The 21,419-nt window shown below is 40.1% G+C and overlaps 1 protein-coding gene across 3 annotated transcripts in view; it reads right to left on the bottom strand.

Annotated features, from left to right (window-relative positions):
• Nucleotides 1–21,419, bottom strand: part of adgra1b (adhesion G protein-coupled receptor A1b) — a 533,717-nt gene that overhangs the window by 74,078 nt on the left and 438,220 nt on the right. For 2 of the 3 annotated variants that reach the window (XM_073027521.1, XM_073027520.1), the window contains 2 exons: nucleotides 11,601–11,808; nucleotides 10,527–10,735 (listed from right to left, as the gene is read on the bottom strand). The exons of the other annotated variant lie outside the window; for it this stretch is intronic. In XM_073027521.1, the coding sequence (XP_072883622.1) occupies nucleotides 10,527–10,735; nucleotides 11,601–11,808 (417 nt within the window). The remainder of the gene's footprint in view (nucleotides 1–10,526; nucleotides 10,736–11,600; nucleotides 11,809–21,419) is intronic. 3 annotated transcript variants of the gene reach the window in all.

Consider the following 21,419-nt stretch of genomic DNA (forward strand, 5'->3'; position numbering starts at 1 on the left):
AAGGGTTGTCTACACTTATGCATTTGTCATTATATTTTCTTGCACCCTGAAGAATTCAGCTTGTTAGCTGAAATCTCTGAAGCTGATAAACACTGCAATTCAGGAATCCCTCTGGAATATCCTGCACATTTCCCCTGTGCTTGTTCACAGGGATGTGCTGCCAAGATGTGTTGAGCGAGCTAGGGCTTTTTTCTTTGGAGTGAAGGAGGATAGAGCTGTATAAGATGTTAAGAGGCACAGACAGAGTGGACAGCCAGTGCCTTTAGTTCAGGGCAGCAATGGCTTATATGAGAGGGCATAACTTTAAGGTGACTGGAAGAAAGTATAGGGAGGGATATCACAGGTAGATTTTCTACATAGAGTGGTAAGTGTATAGAAAGCACTGCCAGGGTAGTGGTAGAGTTAGAGACATGAGGGACATTTAAGAGACTCTTACAGAGGCACACGAATGAAAGAAAAATGGAGGGCTATGTGGGAGGTGTGGTGAACCCTGTACCCACCGAGGTGTATACCCACCTGACACCGTGCACACCGAGCCCTACACAGACCCCTCACGACACTCTCATACTGGGCGCCTCGCACACGTATGAGGGATCACTGACGCCTAGTGGGCTGACACCTCCAGTCAGGCCGGAACCAGCACAACCACCGTCTCCGGTGCAATCACCACCGGCACCTGTGCAATCACAGCCAGTGCTACGTAGATCGCAGCAACAGATTCGACCACCTGATAGACTTAACTTGTAAATATACTTGTAAGAAACTTCGCCCCAAGGGGACTCTCTATTAAAACAAAGGGGGAGGGGGGGTGAATGTGGTGAACTACATATACCTGTCTGGACACGCCCCCCCTGCTGACTGCTCCTGTGGCTCCTCCCGCAGACCCCGGTATAAAGGCGATTGGAGGCACTGCTCTGCCCTCAGTCTCCAGGATGTTGTGTGGTGGTCGCTTGCTGCTTGTGCTTTCTTCCAGCCAATAAAAGCCGACCTTAACTCACGTCTCCGAGAGATGGTGCATCAGGAGGGAAGGGTTAGATTGATCATGGAGTAGGCTAAAGGTCCACATTGTACCATGAGCCAAAGGGCCTGTACTGTGCTGTAATCTTCTACATTCTGTGATTGTGCTCTTATATTCAGAGAATTTCTGGATTCAGACAGGGTTCCAGAGCTGCATGTAGAAATTGTATGGTGGTGCAACAACAGGTTAGAGAATCATATCCTTTTAACATAGTGCTCCCCTGAAAGTCTATCAAATATACTGTTCTACCTGGAATCCTATTTTTAAGAGATATATTTCTTGGGCTTGCATCTTTTGTCACATTATCTGGTTCTTCTTACCTAATACGTTCTGGTTTCTCTTCCTCCACCTACACAAGGTGGCAAAGAAAGTCATACACACAGGGGAGTATTATTTCTCTGTCATTTTCTGATTTGGGAGTGGAGTTGTGGTGTGAATAGGAAGGATGTACAGGGATAAAACCATTGAGGGAAATGTAAAACGATATCCTCTGTGAGCTGATCCCACTGAAACATTTGGAACAAGAAAATCTCTCACATTTCTCCTTTCCACATGAACCAGATGACCGGGGAACAGCTGTGTCTCATCTATAAAACTCCTGCATTTCCCTAATGGTGTTAAAACAAGAGATTTGCATTCATGGTGGCATCAACTACAATGAGTCCCACCTTATTTAAGATGACACACAGTAAAAGCTGTTAAAAAGAATTATGAAGCTACTGTTTCATATTTAAACCCGGAATTGTGCTAAACACAAATTTCCTTGATTTTTTTCACACTGCATATGAGCAATATAAACAGTATATTATGCCATTAGAGCAGAAACATCATGATCTTCACTCTTTTCCACAAAATGACTTTTGTTTAACAACATTGTGCTTTTCAAAATCACACAAACTCTATTTTATGGACATAGAAACAAGAGGTTCTGCAGATGCTGTAAATTCAGAGCAACGCACAAAATGCTGGAGGAACTCAGCAAGTCAAGCAGCGTCTATGGAGGGAAAACAGTGGATGTGTCAGGCCAACCTCTTCATCAGGATTCTGTCAGACTGCTTTGTTAATCTCTGCAATCGAAATTAGTTTATTTAAGTGATGGTGTAACTTTAATAACCTAGAGTACTTAGGGTAACGTTAAGATCATGTTCTTTTAATTGAGAGTGACTGCCTTCAATTGAGGATGCTTTTAAATAGTCCACACACCCGCTGCCAAGTTATTTGCTTCTGTAAGCAGCATCACGAAGAAAATCGACTGACAATACCTTGGCAGCAAGACTGGGGTGTTGGGAATAACAGGATAGTGATCTGCTATGAGAGAATGAGATTTTCTAAGTGACAACAGTAGCAGGTAGTAGACATGTTGGATACAGTGGAGACCTCAAGAGGAATGAGCAGACCTTACATGTGAAGCAAGTAGAAATATTCCTGAGAATGGGTGATATTTGTTGTAATCCTTAGGGAGATCTCAGAAATGAAAAAAAAAAGAAAAACCAGCAGTTAGTGGCTGAAGTGGGGAAACACACGACGTTGCTCTGTTGAATGCCACCAACGTAAGTAAGGTCACATAATGGAAACTTCATGGACATTTTTATCTGGGACATACAGAGGTTTTTCTGAATTTCAGGTCTGTAACATGCAAACAGAGACCAGAGGTTAATACATTTTTAGGCCAAAAATTACTAGCAAAACAATGTAGTTTCCACTTATCTTTTAGATTTGCTTTGTGTCAACTGTTAATGTGCACCTTACAGATTTTAAAATTCAGCTGAAGCTATTTAATGTCGTAGGGTTGGACAGCACAGAAAGAGGCCCTGCAGCCCAACTGATTCTTGCTGACCAAGATTCCATTCTAAACTCGTCCCCTTTGCCTGTGTGCAGCCTAGACCCCAATGAACCTCTCCTATCCATGTACCTGATCAATGTTCTATTAAATATTGTTCATGTACCTGCTTTTACCACTTCTTCTGGCAGCACATTCCATATACTGACCACACTCAGTGTGAAAAAAACTGCATGTCAGGTTCCTGTTAAATCTTTTTCATCTCGCCTTAAACCTATGTATGCCATTTAGTTCTTGATTCTTTAGCCCTGGAAAACAGGCTGTGTGCATTAATCCTATCTATGCCCCTTATGCTAATACCCTTCCCTTGGACAACATCAGTGGCGTGGAGAGGGGAGACTTGCAGCTTGGACAACTGCCGGTCTTCCACAAAAAAAACCTTGCCCAGGCTTGCGCTCTGGAAACTTTCCAAGGCGCAAATCCATGGTCTATCGAGACTAACGGAGGCCTATGATCTGAAACATCTCTGTGAGATCACCCCTCATTTTCCTGCAATCCAATGAAAAAAGTCTCAACTTGTTCATCCTCTCTCCATAATCTTGTCAGCAAATTCCTCACAATCTCCTCCGCAGTCTTTCCAGAATAATGGCATCTTTCCTACAACAGGGTGACCAAAACTGAACACAATATTTCAAATGTGGCCTCACATCCATCTTGCACAACTGCAACATGACATTCCAACTTCTATACCCAATGCCCTGACTGATGTAGGCCAGCATACCAACCACATTCTTCACACATTTACCTGTGACACCACTCTCAGTGAACTATGTCTCTATACTCCTAGTTGCTTCAACACTCTTCAGGGTTCAACCATTCATTGTTAATGTGGTGGATTTAACACACGGGGGAGATTTTTGAACAGCTATTAATAGGGAGGTGGTGTTTAATATATGAGGCTATTTCACACAGGGAATAATTCCAAGGCACAGCCAGAGAATAATACCAAAAGGGCAATGGAAGTATGAATCTCTTGACAGCCAAGTGAAAGGGAGGGAGGCTTTGCATTTGATGTTATAAGAACACTCTAACCTCAGGATGCCTGAAGGAAAAACATAAAATGCTGGAGGAGTTCTTATGAAACATTGACTGTGTATTCCCCTTCATCAATGCTGCCTGACTTGCTGAGTTCCTCCAGCTGTGTGTGTGTGTGTGTGTGTGTGTGTGTGTGTGTGTGTGTGTGTGTGTGTGTGTGTGTGTGTGTGTGTGTGTGTGTGTGTGTGTGTGTGTGTGTGTGTGTGTGTGTGTGTGTGTTGCTCAAGATTTCTAACATCTGCAGAATCTCTTGCGTTCAACAGGTCTGAGTTCGCAATTGTCACAGGGCAGGGCATTTCTGAGATTAGTTCTGATGATGTGCCTTCAACCTGAATTGTTAACTTTTTCTCTATACATTTTCTGTTATTATTTTAGATTTCAGGAAATAGGATTGTGTAACTATGTTCAGGACACCACGTTTAGACCACCTTCTTTGTAGGGAAGACTAACTTTAAATAAACAGATTGATATAACAGCACTGATCTGTCTTGGACCTGGATATCATTTCTCACAGAGCAAAGTAATGGTGGGCACCAGAAAATGTGGCAAGTGTTGCACTAGAACAATTGCATTGGAATTTAACAATAGTCCTTCTAACAAGCTTCCAAAAACACATTCTGAAAGCACAACTACAGGCTATAGTCGGAGAAAGATAACCTCAGAATTGTTAGCTTAAACTACAGTGATACAACAAACTGGATGGTGAGGGAAAATACAGCCTGGCTGAGTGCAGTGAGTTTTCTCCATGAGGTAGATGTGGAGATCAAAGTGGGCCATGAACCAGCACAAGTAGGGTGCAAATTGACAACAATCCACCTAGCAGGAAATGTGAAGCTTGAACTAAAAACAGAGCCAACCTGTTAACAGCTTAGAATCTGCTTACTAGGAGAAGAAACATAGAAAACCTACAGCACAATACAGGCCCTTCGGCCCACAAAGTTGTGCCGAACATGTTCCTACCTTAGAAATTACTAGGCTTACATATAGCCCTCTATTTTACTAAGCTCCATGTACCTTCCTAAAAGTCTCTTAAAAGAACCTATCATATCCACCTCCACCACCATTGCCGACAGCCCATTGCACGCACTCAACATTCTCTGAGGGAAAAACTTACCCCTGACATCTCCTCTGTACCTACTCCCCAGCACCTTAAACCTGTGTCCTGTTATGGCAACCATTTCAGCCTTGGGTAAAAGCCTCTGACTATCCAAATGATCAATGCCTCTCATCAACTTATACATCTCTATCAGGTCACCTCTCAGCCTCCGTCACTCCAAGGAGAAAAGGCCACATTCACTCAACCCATTCTCATAAGGGATACCCCCAAAACTAGGCAATATCATTGTAAATCTCCACTGCACCCTTTTTACGGCTTCCACATCCTTCCTGTAGTGAGGTGACCAGAACTGAGCACAGTACTCCAAGTGGGGTCTGACCAGGGTCCTATATAGCTGCAACATTACCTCTCAGCTCCTAAATTCAATTCCACGATTGATGAAGGCCAATACACCACACACCTTCTTAACCACAGAGTCAACCTGCGCAGCTGCTTTGAGTGTCCTATGGACTTGGACCCCAAGATCCCTCTGATCCTCCACACTGCCAAGAGTCTTACCATTAATACTATATTCTGCCATCACATTTGACCTACTAAAATAAACAACCTCACACTTATCTGGGTTGATCTCCATCTGCCACTTCTCAGCCCAGTTTTGCATCTTATCAATGTCCCACTGTAACCTCTGACAGCCCTCCACACTATCCACAACACCCCCAACCTTTGTGTCATCAGCAAACTTACTAACCCATCCCTCCACTTCCTCATCCAGGTCATTTATAAAAATCACAAAGAATAAGGGTCCCAGAACAGATCCCTGAGGCATACCACTGGTCACCGGCCTCCATGCAGAATATGACCCATCTACAACCACTCTTTGCCTTCTGTGGGCAAGCCAGTTCTGGATCCTCGAGGCAATGTCCCCTTGGATCCCATGCCTCCTTACTTTCTCAATAAGCCTTGCATGGAGTACCTTATCAAATGCCTTGCTGAAATATATATACAGTACATCTACTGCTCTTCCTTCATCAATGTGTTTAGTCACATCCTCAAAAAATTCAATCAGGCTCTTAAGGTAGATCACTATTTCGAGCAAAGCATATACATGTTTCATACTAAGAAAACTGGAAGAATTTTGTGCAACACAGGCTTGAAGGAAGTGGTGAAACAGCAGTGAATGGGAATCTGATATGACTTGACATGGTTTGCATTGAGAGTAGATAAAATCACCAAAGTGTCTAGTATCAGAGACATAAAGAATAGACAGAAGGCATTCTTTGAGAGTTATGGATTTGCAGTGTGGACTGAGTGCTGGTAATGGCTGGGCTTATGTCTATTTTGCCACTGATTAATAAGAGCAGCAGGTATTGCATCATGATTTCTGAAAAACAATCGGACAGAAGGAGATGATTTTAGAAGCACCTGCACAGGCAACTGTAAAGTTAAGAAACCAAAATTACAAGCTGGCCAGAGAATTTAGCCTTGCTTAAGTGTCCATAGGAAGAGATTTTCCAAGTAAAGGATGGATGGAATACTATCGATTATAAGGTTCTAAGGTATTACTTTGACTATAACTTGGCAATTTCAAAATTTAGGGAATACATGCAGGTCTCACTGGCAGGCAGTTCTGAAAACCTCTGGACTGTTCAAGTGTGCCAGTTCACAGAAGCTTTCACAAAGCAGGTGAGAAGCAAAATGCTTAACATAAGGTGATATTGACTGGACCTTGAAAATTCATTGGGGTAGATAACACGAATCTGTGTAATTTATGGTGAAGAGCTCAGTGTCAACAATGCCCTTGCTGGGAGAAGAATTACTAAATGGACTGAATCGGCACAAATGTAAAGAAACCGCACATGCTTAAGTTCTGAAATAAAATCTGAAAATGTTGGAAACACTCTCTAGGTCTGATTAGGGTCCCAGGCTATGGTTCCTTTTCAACAAATACTGCTTGGCCTACTAACTGCGTCCAGCATTATCTGTTTTAAAACTAGCCTGTTTAGAGAGAATACTTCATTGCATGTGGAGCAGTTCAAAATCTCTGAAGACTTTTCAAAGATGCCGTATCAGGTACGGGCCAATAAGTGTCAGACAGTCCAGAAAGGGAAAGAAAGAGGAGATGGACTTCGTAAATTCAAAAATGACAGGAAGAAAGAGGAAACATCCAGAACTTAGTAAGACACAGTGGGAGCCAGGGTACAAGTGGGATGAATGCAGAGACACAACAATGGGAAGCTTTAAGATGCAAGCAATGAGTCTTGACACTGAGTTCATGTTATCCAATAATCTACCTACTGCAAGGTACAATAGTTTTGGTTGTAGTGATTGATGCCTTGTGGACTTTGTGGTAAGTATTATGTGGACAGTTTAGGGCAGCTGGCTGTTACTGAGAAGATCACATCCAGAACATTAGTACAATGTATTCAAAGTCATGAAGGCAATTACATTGAGGCATCAATTGAAGCAAAGGATATGATACCAGATGTGCATGAGACCTTCTAGAGAAGTGATCCCTCTGGAATTACTTGTGTCTGAAGTGGTTATTTTGGAAATAGCGAGCGCAGTTACATTGAAGATTTCAGTGGATGAAGAGACAAAAAGGCAGTATGAATTCATACTTGATTGAATTTACAACTACTGTACATCTTGATGTAAATACTTAACCAATTGTGAAATCTCATGAATGTAAATAGTTGATGGTTTGTATGATTTTGTTTTCTTTTTTATATGTGAAACAGTAAATGTGCCTTTACCAAGAAATAGAGGTTGATAGTGTATGAAACACCGCAAAGCTATTTTGTTGAGAATTACTGCTTGGAACTCTACTTCTGTTTATTAACAAAGAAACCCGTCAATACAACAACAATGGATGAGAATAGTTTGGAGGAATTCAAAAGGAAGGCAAGGCTTGTATTTATACTACAACTGTCACAACATACTAAAGAATTTCGCAACCAATGAAACATTTTAGAAATGTAATAGAAGAGTATAGAACAATCAAGTTCACATAAGTAGCACTGGGACACAGAATGAGGGAGTGGGGTTTATGTCCACAGAAGCAAAAGTGCCATAACAGGGCTGTGCAATGGCTAATAAAGAATAAGTATAGATTCATAGAGTCATAAAGTAGTACAGCACAGAAACAGGCCCCTCAGCCCATCAGCCCATCTAGTCCATGCTGAAACCATTTAAACTCCCTATGACTGTCCTGTTCTTATTTTGGAATGTCAGTGATCCCATTTGTGACCCCCACCACGACAAAATAAAATACAGTTCATACGGGATCCAACAAACATGAAAGCACTTATTATAAGTGATGCAATGTAATAACTTGCATGAACATGTGACAAATCTTTTTTATTTCACAAACCTTGTATTAAAGTTGATCTTATTCAAAGTCATCAGAAATGTAAATGTTCTTACCATGCAACAGGTCTGTACTATTTACAGAGAAGTTTCACTTTATGTTAATCCAAGTTTAAATGTCCAAGTTCCTGACGAGGATTTAAATTCAGTGAGGAATTAATATAAAACCTCTTGCAAGATGAAAGGGATTCGACAATACTCTCCGATCACATTATTTACTCTCAATTATAATACTACAACACACCTCCCTGTTAACATGTAAGTCAGAAATCTTATTTTACGTGTTTTAATGATAACACAGATACATTTGTTAGGACAGGGTTTACTACTGGCGTGCCTTGCTAAAAAGTTGAGTGTAAATTAGGTGCCCACCATTCAAAGAATTACTTGCAGCTGAAATTTGTTGCAGTTGTCAGTGTAAATACTTATTATATTACCATATTGGATACCCCTGAATTACAGGGTTTTGTAAAAAAAATCAAGGTGTTAACATGTGTTCAGATTTAACATATTTAATTAAAATAGTTGTTATTAAAACTGCCTGCTATTTATTTTTCTGTTACTAATTACCTTTGTAATTTCCACACTGAATAATGATAAGATGATGATACAAAGGTTTGAAGCAAGAAACTCTCAATGCCATAAGACTCAGTCATAATTCTGTCAAAGTTTACCAGTTGATCGATTCAGATATCCTTCCCATAAACACACCTTCATAATTGTTAATTGACAATTCGACATGCTAGACAAATAGAAAGTGTACTTCCCTTGATTTTTAAAAAATGAAGCACTTATCTTAACATGGAATGTTAATTATCTAATTTTAAATAGAGAAAATTGTTTAGTAATATTTTTCATTATTTTCAAACAATATGATGTTGGAACCTTAATTCTTCAGGGAGTGGTAATACCAATGAACTATTATTTTATTCAGCTAAATAGTCCCACTTTGGATCCTGTCCAAAAGCTTAAGAAGAAACTCAAAATATTTTCAAAGTGAGATGATTTATGCCTTGGTGAGTGATAATAATCACATTACATTACAGATCGTCACAAACCTATGCTATGATTGGCCAACATCTGTGCTCCATCTGACAGCAGATTAGTATTCTGCACACACTTGTCCTCTGTTTCACAGTCGTCATTACAGCTGGCTTTTACAAATACATACCAATACCTTGACATTTACACAGTTATAAACCTTTCAAAATGCAAACAAGATGAACCTATTTATCCAGGTGTAATTCTGCTGAAATAATGATTTTATAAATGCAACACATTTTATTGTGGCATGTGAGAAAAGGATTTAATGCTTCAACTCACCAATCAGAAATTTCCTGTTCAGAATGATAAAGCACCTTTAAATCCAATATTCACATGCAGCTGCCACTGGAAAGGGGCGCTAAGTAAGTGTTAATGTTACTGATCTTACCATATACTGTTTCACAGATTTGTCACACCTATTCTTTCTTTGACAGAGTTGATGCTCAAATTATATTCACATGTTATATTGCTTGTGATGAGGAATGCGAGACTGCACAGAAATGAAAGAGGATGCCATGGGGTACACACAACCACTGAAATTAACTGCGGTATGTTTATAACATTTTAGGTCATACCTTGTAGATCAGTACAGTAGCTAACCATTCCATCTTTAAGTCCATGCCGGGTTTATTGTGGAAAGAACGTCATATATAAAATATATTCCAGGCGACGGCATCAGTCAATAAATTATAAACCCACACAAGGGCAGACTACTACTGTCTAAGATCAGTGATGAATGCCTATTTCTATTTTTTGTTAAATATGCATCTTTCTAGTGCCTGATTGCAATAGCCCCATACAGCACAATTTAAATCCAGAAAACAAAATTATTTCAGGAAAACAGCAATGAACATCACAAACGTCAAAAATGAGTTGTGCCACCGGTAAATCATGCAATTAAGTTGCCCTATTATTTTCACTTGCATAATTTCCTCAGATATGATGCCATACCTAGATGTTCATCTGCAATCTATTGGATCACTGCAGTCTGCAAAAAGTGTTGAATTATTTATATTTAATGCTTCTTATGAAATGTTACTGCCCTAACCTTAGATATGTCTTTGTGAGACCGCTGGTAAGATATTGGGGTCTTCATTAAGAATGAGATAAAGTAATGGTTTGTTGCCAAGCATAACTTTCTATTAAATAATCAGACATGTACTTACCATTAGTACTGCGAAGTTACCGAACTGCAAACATTGAATGGTGGTAATATTGCTTGCAGAGTTTGCTATATGGCACCCTGTAGCATGCCAACCACCATGTCCATCCAAAAGGTCAAAATCCCAATATGCGGCAGTGGGATCTGCACCCGAAGCAAAGTGCCTCAGAACAATGGTGATGGGCTTGGTGAGGTTCCCCAACCTGCACCCTTCTGCAGAAGCAAATTAAATTAGGTTTAAGTGGAGTGGAAAGAACTTATTGATGAATACTATATCTAAAGATGTAGAAGGTTTTAAACTGCAAGCATTGGAAGATACAGAATTATTTCTATGCTTCAGTATCACAATGAGAAACTTGCAGTACAAATTGAGAACTGTTACATCATTAAAGAAAAAAACTACTAACTGCCTTTTATAAAATATCCTGTTGAAATAAATATCTTACTATAAAGATAAAGAATAAAGCCTTGCTCAGAACAAACAGCAGGATGTTTTCGTCTTTAACCCCTGTTTATATCATCCTCATTTATGCTTCATGAAGACTGCCAACTGAGCATTACTCTACCTCACATAATAAAATTCTCTCTGAAAATGGGTAAATTAAATTAAGAGCAGCATGCAGTACAGAGTAATTTTTATGAAATGCATTTTGTTTATTACTGATTATATGCCTGACCTATATTTTATTCCATTTTGGTATTCAATTGAAAGATATTCATAGCGTGTATACATGTTTAGAACATTTGGTCTTGGTCGAATAAATATCGTAATTTGTTAGAATAATTAATTTGATTTATGAAAATAGACAGTTGAGATTTTGTTGTAGCTACTAGATACCAATAACCCTTCTTCATCCATTTGAAGCATCACACTGAAGGTCAGTAATATAAACAGGATTATCGTAGTCAAATACTACCTTTTATATAGCAACCTATACTTCAGACACAAAACTGCACATGAATCCATGCATTTACATTGTCTCTCACAGTAAAACAGTACAGAGAAATGCTTTTCAGCAACCTGGTCTACATTATTTCAACTATCAGGAATATTTACATCTGGGTAGAAAAAACTTACCTATTTTGATGAAAACAACTGGTGTTGAAACACATTTGCGCTTCCCATCATCAGCAAGGTTTGATGAGTTACCTGTACTAGGAAAGAGTTTTCCATTCCGGAATACAATAAATTGCAGCTTGCAGGATGAGTTGTCAACAGTGTGCAAGGCTAGGATTTGAGAGAATATTGATGGTGGCAATTGAACTGATGCCACTGCTATGGTGTTCTGTAGAATTAAAAAGGAAAAGATGTGAATCACAACATTGTTGTTTTCAATATTTTCCTTCACAGCAAGGCAAATGAACTGTCTCTTTTACCGACAGATTGGAAGCTACCAAAAAAAGGAGTCATAATCAGGGGAATTGCTATAATTCAATGCATTTTAACAAACAGCACATTTCCATTGCCTGAGAGCTTTTCTGGTCAAGCTCCCTGCTGCAGAGGTGAGAATGGTTCCTACCATTCATGCTAGAGGGTTACATCAACACTGCAGATCTTATTTAAAGAGACAACCTACCAGGTTTTTACCCTTCACTGGCAACAGAATCAGACAACTCACATACCAAATACATTTCTAAAAGGTTGCATAGAAGTGTTTGTTCTCTATTAATATGAAATAGCAGTCAAATAAAGTGCCTAATCAAAGAAGCCACAGAGACAAAACATATTTTAGTTTGGTTCTACATTTTCAGAGAGACAATACTGACTGCCTTTATTCTTCTTAAATGTTGATTATTCATTACGGTTTGTCATTTGCCACATTAATCACAGATCTGAAACAAAAGCATCAGAAACTCGTAACCTACTGTCATTAGGAAACAAATTCAATTATTACACAGTGCAAAACTCAGTTTTATTTCCTCTGTTGATTGGCATAACACCGAGAAATAAACTTCAAATGGTTATATTACTTAAACCTTTGTCAGCAACATTACACTTTATCAATAATAAACAACAGCAACTTTGTCACTTACTCGATGATATAAATCAGAGTAGAGATCTGCAAAATCGTTTGCTGCAGATCTAATACTTAAATACAGAACATTGTCTCAAGCCAGGTAAAGGTTGAGGTGCACTGTGTAGCAAATGTCAAAAGAGGGAAAAAACAGAAGCCATGGCTAGAGGTAACCATTGGTTTCACTCTGCTTATGCAAGCATGCCCCAGTAAGATAATAATGCTTCACATCAATTATATTTCCACTGTCTGCTTTCCTGCTTAACTCAGGAGAATACAAAACTAACCAAATCCCTCCTCATTTTCTCCAGCTATAAAATTCAAAGCCAGCCATTCCCTAATAATTAATAAAAAGGATAAATAAACTAAACTTAATTGAGATGATCTAGGTAACTAATCTCGATAGTGTCTCAGTCATAGAGAATAAAACACATGCAGCTATTTCCCGAGAAATGTATCTCCAGAAGCAAAAGTGAAGCCATTCCTGCAAGGGACAGTCCTTCACATATGATGGATAAACAGTTCTGTCCCCTAATTAAACCTCTTAATATCGTGGAAGGAAAACTGACTGGATAGCAGAGTTACATCAGAATACCCAGCAAATTCTCATGAAGCAGCTACGCTCAGCTGAGTAATGCAGTTGCTGATTTGAAGAGACAAATTTTGCAGCACTCTTTTTGTTCTTGAGCTTAGATACTGGTGCAGGAGAAGCAAAAATTCTGCTCCCTTATGTCCAAAATATTACAGAATTAACATCAGCCATGGCAACACTGCCCTTTGTTCATGAAAGGGATGCCTTCACACACGAGCCAGTTCTCCCATCAAGAGAGATCAAAATTCTTTTGCGGGATTGTTAGTGTTTGGATCCAATCCATGGGTAAGTAAAGCCCTTACCAGAGAGCCAGTGGAGCCCTATCTCTTCTGGCAAATAAACCTCCTCTGGAGTGGCTGAATGTCCACATCAAATGCACATGATCTTCACACAATGTGTAACTAGCAGTGTGAAAATAAACCTGAAGGCAGAAACTCATTGATGCCTTGTTTTGATTGCTCTAACACCCGGGGGAATTCTATCTGAATGCTGATTCACTAATGTGGTTGGGTGTTTGGTCTACTCTTTGAAGATTCTATACAAATAGCATTATATGAAGTATGCTGCAGTTTGTTACAGTCAATCTTTGGTTAATGTTTCAAAAATACCAATTCTGGAGTAAGACTTTTAATTTCATTAACTATCATTATATTAATTTTATGTATAAGATGATTAAATTCCACATTTATCTTATTGACTGTAATTATAACTTACAATCAAGATAACACCTCTGAGCCAACCCGAAACACAATTGGACAGTGATTGAATAACATTTTCCTGAGATTTTCTTTCAAGTTCAAAATTTGGAACGATTTGTAATGTCATTAATGAATCAATGATTTTACCTCGTGTGAGTCACATATAAGTTGATTGTATTTAGTTATGTTGCTGTGGCACACATCAGTAATTAGACAAACGCTGGTCTTCAGGTGCGTTTTATATAGAGCAAATTGGCTCTTATAATGTAAGCAGATAGTAATTGTTCACCCATAGTGTCTTCAGAATCATTTTGCTGTTAGTGCTACTCAGAAGCAGGAATTAGAATCTGCAGTACTGCTCCCATGACAACCAGCTACCTCCTATATACAGTATCAATTTGAATTTGTGCAGGCAATTTCCAATACACCATTCAGCCAGAAAAAATATAACACATCTTGAGGTAAGAGAATAATCCTCTTTCTGCAGAGGTAGCAACCCATCATGCAAAATAAATGGTTTAAATATGTAATTTATAATTTAATGGGCTTGTGGAAAATAGTAAACACTGCTATTCTTTTGCTCTATGCATTTTAAAAATTTATAACAGAATTCTATGAAAACAATTAAAGGGAATATAATAACACAAAACATAAATGATATCTGTTGATACTCCATGAGGTAATTCCTCCATCATGAATCTACATCATTTAGTTTTGGACACACTGTACACTTCTACTGCCAAGTACTATTACAGGTCATTAGTAATATGTTGTGTCAAAAATTGCACTTCCTTAGACCTCATGGCCCTCTGTAATAAAATATTAAATGACATTGAGTTTAAGGCAAGAACAGCAATTGAATGAAATGAGAGTAAGTTCAAAATAGTCAGCTCATATCAGAGAAAAGTTATTGTATTTATAAAGGAATATTTATAGGATTTAAGATAACTTTAAAAATAAAATAACAATCATTGAAAGTGAAATATATCTCTGTGTATCACTCTTGTCAATGAAATCAAGGGGTCCGCTGGAAACTGCCATTACTTGGGGTTTGTGGGATAATACCAAATGAAAAATAATGGTTAGAATGGTAGTGACATTGTTGTCAGTATACATAGTGATTCATTGTGTAACTTCAGGTAGAAATGTTGGTGCATTTTTCTCTTAGACTGTGCGTCTTTCCTTATAACATTCGCTGGCATAAAACCAATTTGTATCGATCTGAATCAGCCTCTGGGTTCACATAAAAAAGCAGCAGCAGCAGTTTGGATAATTCTTTTCTATCTACCAGAAAACTAATTTAAGCCAACACCCACAAATTACAGAGGAACATTAGAATATATAGGTTTGGGGAAAAAGCATGTTCTTACAACTTTTCAGTAAACACTTCCAGTGTATTTCTTCAATTCGATCACTTCTTTCCCCAGCAAAGGGTATCAAGGTTTTCAATCACTTGTGGGTGTCCACTGGCACTGTCTCCATTCCATGGCGTCAACAATCCTCTACTTCAATTGCCTGATCATCTACCAGATTTCGAGGTTTATTCTTTGACTCTGGTTACAGAGCTTAGTCCTTTCTCTGGTAGATCCTTCAAAACTGCAATTTCAGTAGCTCCCGCACAAGCATTTACATTACAAATAGTTCCTTTAATCTTTCTCTGTGCATAACTACCCCACAAAGCTTACAAATCAGTGTAACAGTAACGTGGCTCTTGCCTTCTACCAAGAAGAAAAGCAATTTTTATTAAAATCTATTTATATTATCTTGCTCTATTTATATGAGTCTTGTCTTGTCATTCACCTCTCTGAACACAGGGAAATCATCTGCTCCAGAGTCTGTAATCTCATCTCATCAGTACTGGAGGGTGAAGACAGATTTTATAGACTTAACTGTAACTCAGTGAACAATAATGTACGAGGTACCCATACTTTGAGAAGGACATTTTGACAAATGCGTACCTTGTGCTCCAGCAACTACAATGACAGGGCTGTGCAAAGTGTCAATGGCTGTCAAGGTCAAGGTGATCCGGTTTAAGATGGACTGCTGAAGCTCAGCAACGACTTATTGGCGACAAACAAAACACAGGAAAGATCTAAATACTTTATTGATAACACTTTCAACATGTTAACAGACTTTTAACGTCGTAAATTATCAAGTTGTTTGTTGTTGGGGACATCTCGTTTTGAGAGGGGGGGGGAAGAGAGAGAGAGAGAGAGAGAGAGAGAGAGAGAGAGAGAGAGAGAGAGAGAGAGAGAGAGAGAGAGAGAGAGAGAGAGAGAGAGAGAGAGAGAGAGAGATATCGAATTACCAGACAACCTGCGAGTCTGTGTCTTTATTAAAGCTTTGCAGCATCCTTGAGTGCTCGGTGGAGGGTGCTGATGCTTTTTTGCTGGTGCGGGTGGGTCGATGCCTTGCTGCTGCTTGTGTGTGGGAGGGGGAGTTGGGGGAGGGACCCTTGGGGTCCTAACGGTTTAACTGTCATTCATTCTTTGGGGCACTCCTCTGTTTTTGTGGATGTCTGTGAATAAAAAGAATTTCAGGATGTATATTGTATACATTTCTCTGATATTAAATGCACCTATTGAAACCTTTTTCTGGTAAACAATCACTGCAAACAATAGCCTGTAACTTCCCTTTGCATGTGGAGGCGACTCGATGTGGCTAGACTGAGACAAGGCAGCAGGTCCATCACTGAAAGTGAAAAAGAGCTGAGGTTTGATTGACTTAAGTGCCAGGCCAAATTGGAAAGGTCAGGTAGAGGCCTAATTGAGGCAGTGGGGCCCAGGATCCAGAGCGTATCTAAGCAGCAGAACCCAATGTTTGGGCGACGATTTAAGCGCCGGGCCAGATTGAAAACAGAATGTCGAGGCTGGGCCAGTTCACCTTGCTGCTCCACAATGTTTGCCCGGCTCTGTGCTCAGCTGAGGCTGTGGCCCTGTGTCTGTCTGACAGACTCACTTTTATGAACTTCCATTCTGAACCCTATTTGCTTGCTTTTATTTGCACAATCTGCTTTTTTTCCCCCCCTCTGCACATTGGCCATTTGACAGTCTTCATTTTTTTAATGGGTTCTTTTGGGTTTCTTTGTTTTGTGGCTGCCTGTAATGATACGAATCTCAAAGTTGTATAATGTACGCACACTTTGATAATAGATGTACTTTGAACTTTGAACAGCTCTGTATCAGCTTCCTTCCTTGTTAAAGCCAGGCTGGATTTGAAAGACCACATGGAGTTCAGTAAATGATTGTCTCTTAGTTAGTAATGAGACATCCTTCCTCACTCTTACTGCCCTGCGGCCGTTTGCTGTGAAACTAATGACAAGGCCAAGCCCGTACTGTGGGTTGTAGAGCACATACCATAACCTGTTACCTTTCACAAACACTCATATTCCCTTTGACTCTTTTTGATGTTAGTCCACAGTAAGGGTAATCTATAATCATCAATTAACCTAGCAGCAAGTCTTTGGAATACGGAGGAGCACAGTAAAGGGAGAGGAAAGACTATTGGTTTAAACTGGATTTATTTCAATGCAAGAGTCATAGCAGGTTAGATGAGTTACTCAGGCTGTGGATTGCCTCTGGAAACTGGAATATTATCACTATAACAGAAACATGGTAGGACTGGCAGCTCAAAGTTCCAGGATATAGATGCCACAGGTGTGGTAAGGTACAGGTAAGAGAGGAAGAGGAGTTGCCATTTTTATGTGAGAGGACGTAATGGCAGTGCTTAGAAGTGACATTCCTGGGGGAATGTCTAGGGAGACTACATGGGTACGATTGAGGAAGGAGAAATGGAAGGTCATTTTGATAGCATCATTTTATAGCCCCCCCCTCCCAATAGTCTGTGGGAATTAGAGAAGGAGATGTGTAGAGAGTTTGCAAGTGGATATAAGGATAACAGGGTTGTATTAGCGGGAGATTTTAACTTGCTGAACGTTAACTGGGCCACTCATAGCACAAAGGGCTTGGATGGGGTACAGCTTTCTAATTATGTCCCAGAAAGTCTCCTTAATCAATCTACTAGAAAGGATGGAATACTGGACTTCACTCTTAGGGAATGTGACAGGGCAAATAACAGATGTGCCACTCAGGAGAACTTTGGGACCAGTGACCATAATTCTATCAGTTCTAAAATCATTATAGAGAAAAATATGATGGGTTCACAGGTTAGACTCCTAAACCGGTCAACTGATTATAGGCTTTATGAAATGGAATTTCAAGAGAACTCATTGAGGCGTCAGTGGTGGAAAGGCTGAGCAGTTTTAATTTCCTGGTGTCAACAACTTGGAGGATTTGTCCTAGGCCCAACAAGTTGATGCAATCATGAAGCACGCATGCCATTAACCCTACTTCATTGGGAGTTTCTGAAGATTTGTAATGTCACCAAAGGTTCTTGCAAAATTCTGTAGCACAGAGCTATTTGGCTGGCTGCATCACCATCTGGTATGAAGCCTCCAAAGTACAGGATTGCAAGAGGGCGCCAAAGGTTGTAAATGCAGCTAGCTTCATCATGGGTGCAACTCCCCCACCATCTAGGACATCTTCAAGAGCTGTTGCCTCAAAAAGGTGACATCCATCATTAAGGACCTTCAACATCTGGATATGCCCACTTCTTGTTACTACCTTCAGGGAGGAGTTACTGGAGCTTGAAGATCCACAATCAACCATTCAGAAACAACTTCTTCTGCTCTTCCATTAGATCTCTGAATAGTCCATGAACCTATGAGCTGGGTCCTTCTTTATTCATATTTTGGACTATTTATTAAGTTTATAATTTATAGTAATTTTATGTACTGCTGCAGCAAGACAACAAATTTCACATTATATACAATACTGTGCAAATATCTTAGGCATCCTAGATTTTTCATATAGTTTCAAATGGTATGGCCTCCACAGAGCCCTGATCTCAACATTATTGAAGCTGTCTGGGATTACCTGGAGATGCAGAAGCAAGCAAGACAGCCAAAGTCTTCAGAAGAACTCTGGCAAGTTCTCCAAGATGCCTGGAACAAGCTACCAGCCGATTTTCTTACAAACTGCATGACAGTGTACCAAAGGGAATTGATGCAGTTTCAAAAATAAAGGGTGATTACACCAAGTATTGACTTAATTTAGGTTTTTTTTTACTGTTTGCTGCTCTTTGTAGTTTTTTTTTGATATTTAGGAAGTTTTCATTTGATTATTTTTCAAAGCATTTTCACTTTGAAGATCCGGTACTGTCGAAGGGTGTCGGCTTGAAACATCAGCTGAACTCTTTTCCATAGATGCTGCCTGGCCTGCAGAGTTCCTCCAACATTTTGTGTGTGTTGTTCGCTTTACAGATTTTTTTTTTACATGCGCCTGAGACTTTTGCACAGTACTTTAAGCCTGAAAATAAATCTGATTCTGATTCCAGTGTTGGAGGTATCAGTCAGGATCTTGTAATGGTTCACATGAAAGATGCTGAAGCAGCTCAGCTGGTCAGGCAGCACCAACAGAAATGAACAGACAGTCAACATTTCGGGCTGAGACCCTTCTTCAGCACTGGGGCTTGTAGTGGTTGACAGGCACAACAGTTGGTAAAAAGGACGACTGATTAGTAGGAGGTTTAAAAAGAGTGTTATCAAGAATTCCAAATACAGCATATTCTGTTATGTTGAAGAGGGACACTGTAACTGGCAAATTTAGGGTACCTTGATTGACAGAAGATATTGAGACTGTAGTCACGAAACAGAAAATAGGCACACATTGGGTATGGCAATCAGGAGCAAGCAAATCCCCCAATGACTATAAGAAGTCTAAGAATACACCTAAGAGGGAAACCAGAAAGACAAAAAGAGGGCATGAGATGTATCTGTCAGAGGTGGGATCTTTAATGTGATCGGCTGATTGAGGAGCACAAATCTGTGCTCAGAAGTAGCCAAAATGGCACCTCAGCAATCCTAGTGATGTTTTGGAGGTTAGGTTGCTCAAGTGGAACAATTATCCTGCAAGGCCACTGCTATGATGGCACCATGCTAAACCTGTATACCAAGTATCTCAGCTACACATTATTAGTAATTGTGTCCACAAGTATGTAAAAGGCACACCAGGTTTATACTGGAAAAGCTAGGCTCCAATCCTTGCAGGCAAAATGGAGTTGGACTCTGCAACATTTGCTTGACATTTCATGCAGCCTCTCTGACAGGCCTGTCAATGCAGCAAGCATTTCACTGTGCTTACCCATTTCCTGAAGGATGCAAAGTCCTCCTGCAAGGAGATGGCATCTGTGTACTCTTCCCAATGCCTTGACTGCAGCCCACAAGTCTGGTGACTCACCATGTACATATCCTACCTCCAAATGAAGTGTCAGTGGCTGTAGTGTTAAAATGACTAATGGAATTTTTTTCATCTACAGTTTCTTCCACAATGTCTTCTCCCTCTTCCATCAGCGAATGGCTAATTTGAATTTGATGGAGTCTTGGAAAGGAAAGAGCATCAGGGTAGCAATGTCGTGAATGGAGAGGAGGTTGCGACTCAGGTAGTAAGAGTCATGCTCTTTCTTAAATCAGACATTGACTGTGTGGACGAGGCGAAGCAGAATGACAGAAGAAGGACTAGCTGTAAATAAAATGTCATTTTCTCCACCCTCAGTCCCACTGCTCAACAAGGTTTCCATAACAACCATTCCATCATTGGAGACCTATCTGTCCCAAGGAGTAGGGTGATGCACAAACACAGAGAAAATCTGCAGATGCTGGAAATCCAAAGCAACACACCCAAAATGCTGGAGGAACTCAGCTGGTCTGGCAGCGTCACTGGAAAAGAGTAAACAGTTGACATTTCAGGCCGAGACCCTTCTACAAGGCTCATGAAGGCCTGTCACAACTGGATGGCTGCTGCTGTTGCTGCTACCAGCTGGGCATCACCTTGTGCTTCCGGAGAGTGGGATAGTAATGAGTGAGTAGTCTGCAATGTGTCCGGATGATGTGCCTACCATGGGTGATGTGCTGACAGTTTGTGCAAGCTCTGAGACAAGGTGGTAAGACTGAGACTTGACTGACAGAGATTGTTGGTAAGCGAATGATGAGAGTGTGCCGCATTGAGCAATGAATGCAGGGGTCGTGGTCTGGTTTAAGTGATATGACATTGACCATGACTGAGCATGGGAGTGCGCTCCATGTGTGCAACTATATTCACATGTTTTTAGAGGACTTCTATGGGCCAAATTGGCGAATTCTGCTCCTACAGTATATGGTCTTCTGGTCCCTTGTGCATTCAAGACATCATCTCCTCGTCTAATCGCCTGCATCAAAGCTGATGTGATGCCCCTACACATCATGGAACTATGCTCTGCAATGTTGCACTTTTCTTCTTGAGGTATATTCAGGTCACCTCAACAAAGACTTCAACCACCTGTCATAGTCACCCTTCTCCATTCAGCAGTACAACCACCTAAACTCATATTAGTTTGGATCCACTGCTGATGCAAGACAACTGGAAATGTTGCTACTGAAAGCATTATAATGAACCACCTTTCACAGACGCTGATAAACCTTGTATCTCTCCCCTCCATCCTACTCCAGGTGTTGTCCGAGTTTGTCCCTCTTTGAAATACAGCATTACTAAGCATTT

Source organism: Hemitrygon akajei, chromosome 23 (assembly GCF_048418815.1).
Source record: "Hemitrygon akajei chromosome 23, sHemAka1.3, whole genome shotgun sequence".
Lineage (NCBI taxonomy): Eukaryota > Metazoa > Chordata > Chondrichthyes > Myliobatiformes > Dasyatidae > Hemitrygon > Hemitrygon akajei.